Source organism: Dreissena polymorpha, chromosome 5, assembly GCF_020536995.1.
Source record: "Dreissena polymorpha isolate Duluth1 chromosome 5, UMN_Dpol_1.0, whole genome shotgun sequence".
Taxonomy (NCBI): Eukaryota; Metazoa; Mollusca; class Bivalvia; order Myida; family Dreissenidae; genus Dreissena; species Dreissena polymorpha.
Genome location: NC_068359.1, coordinates 60,732,430 through 60,743,014, shown reverse-complemented (window position 1 = coordinate 60,743,014; position 10,585 = coordinate 60,732,430). Strand labels below are relative to the sequence as shown.

Genomic DNA, 10,585 nt, shown 5'->3' with positions numbered 1-10,585 from the left:
AAATATTTATTTTGTACAAGATCGCTTTCCCCCGGCAGTTACACCTCCGCCTACTAAATAAGGGATATAATATGATTAAACATAAATATCATTTATTTGTGTAACGTTTTTAAATACATGCCACATTTAGTTTGCTAAAATTTCGTTTCAGATAGTTTACTATTTGTTAATCCCGATTTAAAGTTCTTTCCAAAGGTTTGTAGATCCGCATTTCTTCTTTGTCGGATTGTTGGTATTTCTGTGCTTGTCGTAAGAGTTTGGTCGAGAATTGCAATAGAGTGCCTATCATACGTAGACTGTAGTCCTCGCTGTTCTGACAGAAGACTTTTGTACTTGTTATTCAATATTTAAGCCTCGCTGTTCTGACAGAATACTTTGTACTTGTACTTTAATATTTTAGCCTTGCTGTTCTGACCGAAGACTTTGTACTGGTACTTCAATGTTAAAGTCTCGCTGTTCTGACAGAAGACTTTGGTACTTGTACTTAAATATTTTAGCCTTGCTGCTCTGACCGAAGACTTTGTACTTGTACTTCAATGTTAAAGTCTCGCTGTTCTGACAGAAGACTTTGTACTTCGACTTCAATAGTTAAGCCCGCTGTTCTGACAGAAGACTTTGTACTTGTACTTCAATATTTAAGCCCCGTTGTGAAGGGCAGTATTAAAGCAAATTTTGTTCATACATTCCTTGTCCTCCTGTTGTCTGCACAATCCACACAGAATGTCAGGGAGGTCAAGAGATTCTAGAGCTACAAGAAAAGCATAAAAAACTTATGTTGTGTTGGAGCAAATATCAATGAAGTTTTAGCAAAAAACATATGTGTTTAATTTGCTGAAGTTGTAATGTATAAAATAATTGCACACTTTGATAATTGTTGGGGCTAATTTTTATTAATGAGAAATATTGTTAAAGCAAATGTCAGTTTTCATTTAAACCAGATTATAAAAGATCTATTATTTAGTGGTGATCTGTATTCAATCCTTGGATTGAATTACATAAATTGTATTATGTGTGTTCTTCTCAGTGTGTATGTCATATTAAATCAGTTTTTCACATTTGGCTAAGAACAAGTTATTTTATTAAATACAAAAACAAACCGATTGTAGCATTTACCAAATTTCGGCTCCTCTCTTGTTTCACTCAAAGTTTTGTTAGATTTGTCCTTTTTAAGCACATCACAATAACGTTTTTTAACCAGACATACCGCTTAGATGTTAACTAGGTTTACCGCATAAGTTGTGTGTTGTGTGTCATTCTACTATATTGTTTACAACATGTGATTTTGAATATTTTTTCAGTTTATAATTGCATTATCATTCTAAAATCCTAAGATCATATTTAGAACCTGTAAAACTGGACACCTTATTTGCTGTTTATCAACTTGCAAATGGTGTACATACTGCAAAAAAACCCATATACATCGTATGTTTAATTTTATACACGATCAAAACAAACTACACTTAAAAGAAACTCTATAAATGTCATAAGAGTTATTGTACAAATATTCTAATGTAAAAGAAAGCATAGCAATAACAACAAAAACTTACGCGATTTTTTTTTTTGGTGAATTTGTAATTGGTTTTGTAGTTGTTGTTTCAGGCATCAACGATCCAAGGTCTGCATAGTCTGTCCACCCAGACACATTGTAAGCTACATTAAGCAAAGAAGTTAGCATCGGATGCGAGTCCTTCATTTCAGCGGGGTTGGTTAATATACAGGATACGCATCGTATGTTAAATTTGATAAAGGACGAAAACATCTAACATGAAAATGAAACCAATAACTGTTATAAGTGTTATTGTACACATGCTTTTATGTGTAAAGAAAGCATATCTATAAATAAACTTACACAATGTATGATTTTCGGCATTGGAAGTCATTAACGATACGATGTCTGCATCGCCTGTCCCCTCAGAGACTTTGTAAGCTACATTAAACAAAGAAGTTAGCATCGAATGCGAGTCCTTTATAACAGCGGTGTTGGTTAATATACAGGATACACATCGTGTATTTAATTTAAAAATTCGACGAAACTAACTATCATGATAATGAAATTCATACATGTTATCAGTGTTATTGTACAACTGTTATAATGTAGAAAGTATTATTTACATAAACAAACTTACGAGATGTATGATTTTGTGAATTTGTCGTTTGTTGTGTTGTATACATTAACGATCTGATGCCTGCATCAATTGTCCACTGAGAGACGTTGTTAGCTATATTAAACAAATAAGGTGTGGTAATTTTAGTATAAACAAGTATGTGCATCGTATGTTTAATTGTATAAACGACGAAACCATCTAAAATGAAACCAATTACTGTTATAAGTGTTATTGTACTCATCTGTTAATGCGTAAATAAAGCAAATCTATACATAAACTTACGCAATGTATGATTTTCGGCATAGGTAATTATTTGCGTATTTGATTTTTCAGGCATTAACGATCCGGTGTCTACATCGCCTGTCCGCTCAGAAACATTGTGATCTATATTAAACAAAGAAGTAAGTTTCGAATGCGAGTCCTTTATAACAGCGGGGTCGGAGGCTTGGTCACTGTTAATGGGTCCGATCAACGGTACTCCATCACACAATAAAGACATGCGTAATACCAATATAACCACACACTTTTGCATGTTTAAATAATTGATCGTTACTGGCGGCGTTGTATTTCTAATTATAGAACTACGCTTTTATTAAATTGTATGCATATATAGGATTACATTCGCACTCGCGTTTTGTAGACTCAGACTAAACGTGTTCGTTGAGCAACCCAATGTCATTGTCTGGATACTTGCTAGCCAATACAAATAAATTCCTTAAGTAATATTCATATGATCCCGGCAACAAATGGTTGATAACATGCGAATCACGTAAACAATCAAATTAACTGTCTCTATACACCAACTGAGACGTGTCCATCCAATCACTTAAAATCAGTCCTTTAACAATCGTTTTTAAACTTTGTTTTTTTCTAAACCTGTTAAACACGGATCTTCATGTACAACTAAACACTTATAAATCACTGTGTGTACTGTAGTAAACAGTTTTTTGTTGTTGTTTTTTTTATTCAATATAATACATACAATGTATACATGTATATGATCATACAACATAGTGATTGTACAAAGCAATAAAGTTCAGACATGTTATACAAGATATGCTAATATATCTTTTTTTTTAAGAGAAAAGAAAAGAACAACAGAAGAATAGTTATGAAAAATGATGAGTTGTATAAAGTCGGAAGAAAGCATACTGGATTTGTGTGTTTTGTTGTAGATTCACAATGATCTTATAAGATTGAAAAAAATAGACAAAAATATTTTAGAAAGATAAACTAAAATAAGAGTCAAATGTATATAAGTGGACAAACATTATGAGAATTTAATCCGATTCCATTTTTGTTCAAAGATTTGTAATGTATTATTACTGAGGGCTATTTCTTTGTCAATCTGGATTTTTAGTTTAAGACTATGGATAAAACAATTAAAATTTGGTACTTGTTTTTTGTACTTCATGTTATAGATAAAATATTTCATCATTATAAGAATAAAATTCACAATATTATTACAGTCTTTGATTTCAATGAGTAAATTCCGAAGCTTACATTTAAGAAAGATAGTTTTACATTTAGTTGCTGTTGTTCAAGAAAAGATACTAGTTGATTCCAAATAGGCTGAATGTGTTTGCACTCCCAAAAAAGATGTTCTATAGTTTCGATGTTTTCACTGCAGAAGTCACACAGATTTGAGTTAGATAATTTGCATTTAAAGAGATATTTATTTGTAGCTATAATTCTATGTATGTATTTATATTGAAAATTTCTCAGTATGCTTTCAAGAGTTGCTTTATATGGCATGGTAAATATGTGTTTCCAATTAAGTTCATGTTCTTCGAAAAGAACTTGCCATTTATTTTGGGTTTTGGAGTTTTCTGTAGGGTTTCTAATTTGTAATGTGTAAAATATTTTGTTCGTTTTTTTTTTTTTCCAAGTATGTTTTCTACGAATGTTGTTGAGTACATGGTGTATTATTTGTATTGATTTCAGATTTAATATGTATGGGTATGCTTTTGATAAGTGTGTAGTACTTCAGAAAATTATTTGAAGGTATTCCGTATATGTAGCATATATCATCAAAAGAGTAGAAATCCTTAATTCTGTAGTCATATAATTGGTCGACATATTTAATGCTTAGTTCAAACCAATCTTTATAGAAAAACGTCTTATTGTTTGAAGTTATGTCTTTATTGTTCCATAAAATAGTTTTGCTGCTGGTTTGGGTTTCTAGGTTATAGTGACATCACTCCATGCTGATAGAACATCAGACAGAAATATGTTTTCGTTTGCAATTTCGTGTAGGATAGTATTGTTGATGTTACATTCAAAGAGTAAAGAGTCACCATATTTTTTTAGGATTTTCTGGTAGAATAATTTCCATTTACTCGTATTGGTATTATCTAGGTATCTTTTAACCCAGCTGCATTTGATTGCATTCAAGAATGAGTCAATGTTCGTTAATTGGATACCTCCATTTTCTACAGATTGAATTAACTGAGTTCGTTTTATTTTATCAGGTTTACCGTCCCATATGAAATTAAATATTGCTGATTTTATATCGTTAATAACATTATTTCGTGTATTTGGGAAGACTGTTAATACATAAATTAATTTCGGGAGTGCAAACGTTTTTAATACTGTGTTTTTTCCGATTAGTGTAAGTTTACGGTGATGCCATGATTTTAAGCAGTTTTTAAAATTCTGTAATTTAGGTAGTATGTTTTTAAGAACTGTATCCTTTTCATTATTTGTGAAAGTAATTCCTAACGTTGTGGCTTCATCGGATGTCCAATGAAATTTCATTTCTTTTTTATATTGGACATAACTTTGTTTTAATTTACCTACTCGTAGCATAGTACATTTACTTTTGTTTAGTTTAAGACCCGATGTCATTCCGTAAAGGGTTAGCGATTCTATTAGGTTATGGAAAGAATCGTAATTGTCGTTTAAAAAATAAGTTGCATCGTCAGCAAATAGGGACTGTTTGATTTCGTCGTCAGGTTCTAGTGATATGCCTTTTATGTGTTTATTTGATTGGATGTGATGTGATAGATACTCGATGCAAATAATAAATAGCGATGATGAGAGTGGACATCCTTGTCGAACCCCTCGTTCGATGTTAAAACTTTTTGAAAAGAAGCCATTGTTAATGATTAAACTGTTAATATCGGTATAGAATAGTTTGACCCATTGAATGAGACTTTCACCAAAATTCATATTTTCTAACCAAGAGAACATAAATGAATGATCAAGCGAATCGAATGCCTTTTCGAAGTCTGCAAAGAATATTAGACCAGGATTATTTGAATTGTTGAAATAGTTTATGCATTCTTGGATAAGACGAACGTTTTCACCAATGTAACGTCCTTTTATGAAACCTGATTGAGATTGTGAAATGATTGATGGTAATATTTTTTTAATTCTGTTTGCTATAGTTTTAGTTGCAATTTTTATAATCATTGTTTAGTAAACTAATTGGGCGCCAGTTCGATAAGGATTCTAAGTTTTTTCCGGGTTTTGGAATGAGTGATATTATACCTTGTTTTTGAAGCGTAGTTAGGTTTCCATTATTATATGAATAGTTTAGTGATTTAATTAAATGTGTTTTGATATCATTCCAAAATATTTTATAAAACTCAATGGTGATGCCATCAGATCCTGGACTTTTGTTATTTTGCATTTCTTTTAGTGCTAATCCACATTCATATTCATTTAGTAATCCGTCACACAATAGTTTTTCTTCTTGATTTAAAGCGTGGTGTGTATTTTTAAAAAGGGTGTTATTTTCAACATTTTTTCGTTTATAGAGGGTTTCGAAAAATAAACGTTGTTCTTCTAGTATTTGTGTTCTGTTTGTTATATCTTTGCCATTGACTACTAATTTGTGTACAGTTTTTTGTTCACTTCTACGTTTTTCAATGTTTGCGAAGTATTTTGTATTTTTTTTCATTGTGTTCAACATGCTGTGCACGCGCTCTTAGTATTATTCCATTGAGATGTGTATGATAAATTCCATCTAATATTTGTTTTTTTAATGTTATTTCGTTTTCAATGTCGGTGGTATCATTTGTGTTTGTTTGATGCAATTGTTTTTCAAGGGTTTCAATGGTTTTGATGGTTTCAGTTTCAAGTTTGTGTGTTTCTTTTTTGTTTAAATGATGTGTATCTAATTGTTGCATTACGTATATTTCCTTTAATTACTTCCCATAAGGTGTTTGGGTTTGCATCTTTATTTTATTTAACTGTATTTAATATTTCCTGTTTTATTTGTGTTTGATATTGTGCATCTAATAAGATGCTGTTGTTAATTTTAAAGTATCCTGGGCCTCTTTCAGGTTGTATATTGTGCAGTTTAAGTTCAACTAGAGAGTGGTCAGTCATAAATCCTGGTTTTATGTTACATGTGTCAATAATGTTGCAAAGCGACTCAGATATTAAAAAATAGTCTAATCTACTAAATATTGTTGGTTTTGTGTTTGAGTGCCAGGAGAATTTGCTTTCGTTTGGAAATATTGTACGCCAGATGTCTATCATATTTTTAGTTTTCAATTATGTTATTTAAAATGTTCCTATTTTTAGGATGAGTATAAAGGTTTCCCTTCTTTTTATCTAATAATGGGTTAAGAACAGTATTGAAATCACCACCGACTATAATGTTTTTATCTTGGTTATTATTTATAAAGGATTGTAATGTTTCGTAAAATGTGGAATCATCTATGTTAGGGCCGTAAACGTTGATTAATGTTAATTGTGTTACATGTATTTTGATATCTATACTTGCTTGTCTGCCAATTATTATTTCGTTAAAATTATCAACTGTGATCCCTATATTATTTTTTATCAGAAAGGCAATGCCTTGTTTATTAGTATGTTGTCCACTAAGATAGATATCTCCGTCCCATTCATCTTTCAATGTTTGTGATAAAGTAGGTGTCAAGTGACTTTCTTGTAATAGGCATATACTATATTTTTGTAGTAAACAGTTATGTGTCATCTGGAAGTATACTGTATTCGGTAATACAATTTAGGTTCACATTGTACATGCGTGATCAGTTGTCAAACGCAGGTACGGTTGATATTCAAATGCATTATAAATCTCTTTCCGGGATAATGTTTTAGTATGTTGATGCTGCAATAACAAATATAAGTGTATATGAAGTGAAAACACCAAAAATAAACAACGGTTGCGAAAGACACCTATAAATTGTTAGATGCTCATAATATCACTTTAACGTTTCGTTTTAATTTTCTGTATGATTTTATTTGTAATGTGCCACGAGCTTAATTAGCAGAAGTATCATTTGCAGCAGTTATGAGGGTAGCAGCAGCAGTAGGTTGAGTAATAGAAGTTGTTGAAGTACACATTAAACAAAAAATTAACAGAATTTTTTTCAAAACAATAAATAGCATAATTCTATTATATAGCACTTACATGCAATCTAGAATACAAATTTAAATGTTTACCTTGAACCTTTAGGGTAACGTTGTTGCTATATAAAGTTCCGCCGTTTGTCCATGAATCGCACGTCCACTGATCTCCATTCTGTTCACGTTTAACCTGAAGGATGGTCAAAGTGAAGACAGTTGAACTGACGCACGCGTAGATAAACCCCTGTGGTGGTGCAGATGGCTGTATGCATCTCCCGTCATCCAGTAGCGCCGTTTCTGTCCTAACACCATTCACAATCCATCCCGTGTTTGCCCCTTTAGAAGGCAGGACACAGGTAAATGTCAGTGGGTTGTTTTCTACTACCACAGGCACATTAGACGTCAGCAGTAGGCGTTGACCCAAAACTTTAAATAAAAATGACATTGTTACTACTACTACTACTACTACTACTACTACTACTACTACTACTACTACTACTACTACTACTACTACTACTGCTACTGCTACTGCTACTGACCTACTACTACTACTACTACTTCTACTACTTATACTACTACTTCTACTACTACTACTACTACTACTACTACTACTACTACTACTACTACTACTACTACTACTACTACTACTACTACTACTAATACTGCTGCTGCTGCTGCTGCTGCTTCTACTACTACTACTACTACTACTACTACTACTACTACTACTACTACTACTACAACTACTACTACTACTACTACTACTACTACTTCTACTACTACTACTACTACTACTACTACTACTACTACTAATAATAATAATAATAAATCACAGTGTGTACTGTAGTAAACAGTTATGTGTCATCTGGAAGCATACTGTATTCGGTAATACAATTTTACTGAGAATGTTTACCAAGTAATTCGGAGAGTTCTGTTGTTGTCGTTATATTTTGTGAAACTACGAGGATTGCTATATAAAGTATAAAATACAACGCTGATTGTATGAGCATGGATGGCCGAGTAAGGCAAATGGGAGACTTTTTACTCTCTTTACTCCAGGACCCCAGGGGTCAGTGGTTCGAGCCTTGATCAGGGTTACTTTTTTTCCTTTTTCATTTTATTTTTGATTTTTTACTAGAGATTTTTAGATTCAATGTTTAAATTTATCAATATAAAGCATTTAATGATGGTATTTTAGAACTTTTCTTTTTTCGTCAATCTGGTTGACTGCCCCTGTAACATAGTATTGCTAATTCGTGGCTTACCATTCCACACAAAATAAAAACATAGTTTATTGATCTCTGCTTACAAATTATGTGGTGGATTTGGCAAGGGAATACAGAGATGATTAAACACAAGTAATGCTCAAGCTTTATTAACTTGACTTCTTTCTATCGGTGTTCAAGACCTTCTAGACCATTGTTTTACTTAAGCTTTCATTTTAAAGCGAGTATATACGATTTTGTCAAATATTAATGAATTTATATAAAATATAAAAATATATTAAAGTGATATTATGGGCATTTTTCAGTGTTGAATTGAGCTGAAAAGAATTTTCGCATCCGTTGTTTATTTTTGGTGTTTTCACTTCATATACACTTATATGTGTTAGTGCAGCATCAACATACTAAAACAATATACCGGAAAGGGAAAAATAATGCATTTGAATATCAACCGTACTTGCGTTTGACAACTGATCACGCATGTACAATGTGAACCTAAATTTAGTTTAAGTGCAGATTCGTTTATACGACACAAAAACACCATTTTGATTTACGGATCATTTCGGCTTATGGGACTGGGTGGGTCACGTAAAATATATAATATAAAATATATTTTTATAAACAACTGGTAGCAAGATGAGTTGCAGATAATTGGTCAGTAACCACATTTTAACTTACTCTTTTGTACTGTTAATTCTTTCCAGCTCAATTCAACAGTGAAAAAGGCCCATAATATCACTTTAAAGCAAGAGTCCGATTAACGAATGCCCATGGCAAAAAGTCAAATGCATTGTCAAAAACCATTAGCAAAGCAGACCCGGAATATCGTTTTCATTTGTGTTATTAATTATATCGTTAATGTGTCTGATGTTCTTTGCTATTAATCTACCATTGATAGATCACATTAAGGCCATTACTTATTGTATTTATTTATATAAAGTTCAAGCCGTTTGCAATGCGCACACAACCGATTTTATAAACAGTAGTTAATTAAGTTGTAAATTTTTTAGAGGTCATAGGAAAGAAAACTGTTTCATTTGATCATAACACTAACCTAGAAATTACATCCACGTTTAAGATTGATAGAAAATATTATACTAAATATCTTAAATACAAATATTACTTTTATCAAATTGATTCAATTTTCTTTTTTATTTCAGTATGATTTTATTTGTGATGTGCCACGAGCTTAATTAGCAGAAGTATCATTTGCAGCAGTTATGAGGGTAGCAGCAGCAGTAGGTTGAGTAATAGAAGTTGTTAAAGTACACATTAAACAAAAAATTAACAGATTTTTTTTCAAGACAATTAATAGCATAATTCTATTATATAACACTTACATGCAATCTAGAATACAAATTTAAATGTTTACCGTGAACCTTTAGGGTAACGTTGTTGCTATATAAAGTTCCGCCGTTTATCCATGAATCGCACGTCCACTGTTCTCCATTCTGTTCACGTTTCACCTGAAGGATGGTCAAAGTGAAGACAGTTGAACTGACGCACGTGTAGATAAACCCCTGTGGTGGTACAGATGGCTGTATGCATCTCCCGTCATCCAGTAGCGCCGTTTCTGTCCTAACACCATTCACAATCCATCCCGTATTTGCCCCTTTAGAAGGCAGGACACAGGTAAATGTCAGTGGGTTGTTTTCTTCTACCACAGGCACATTAGACGTCAGCAGTAGGTGTTGACCCAAAACTTTAAATAAAAATAACATTGTTACTGCTACTACTACTACTACTACTACTACTACTACTACTACTACTACTACTACTACTACTACTACTACTACTACTACTACCACTGCTACTGCTACTGCTACTGACCTACTACTACTACTACTACTACTACTACTTCTACTACTGCTACTACTACTACTTCTACGACGACTACGACTACTACGACTACGACGGCTACGACTACTACTTCTACTA

At 32.4% G+C, this 10,585-nt stretch overlaps 1 protein-coding gene across 1 annotated transcript; it reads right to left on the bottom strand.

The window, feature by feature from the left end:
- Nucleotides 1-1,543: 1,543 nt before the first annotated feature.
- On the bottom strand, nucleotides 1,544-10,422 carry LOC127831270 (uncharacterized). Its single transcript, XM_052356250.1, has 6 exons — nucleotides 10,020-10,422; nucleotides 7,524-7,853; nucleotides 2,388-2,489; nucleotides 2,127-2,219; nucleotides 1,850-1,927; nucleotides 1,544-1,650 (listed from the first exon to the last, which is right to left on the bottom strand). The coding sequence occupies exons 1-6, from the start codon at nucleotides 10,366-10,368 to the stop codon at nucleotides 1,544-1,546; spliced, it is 1,059 nt and encodes a 352-aa protein (XP_052212210.1). The 5' UTR covers nucleotides 10,369-10,422.
- Nucleotides 10,423-10,585: the final 163 nt, after the last annotated feature.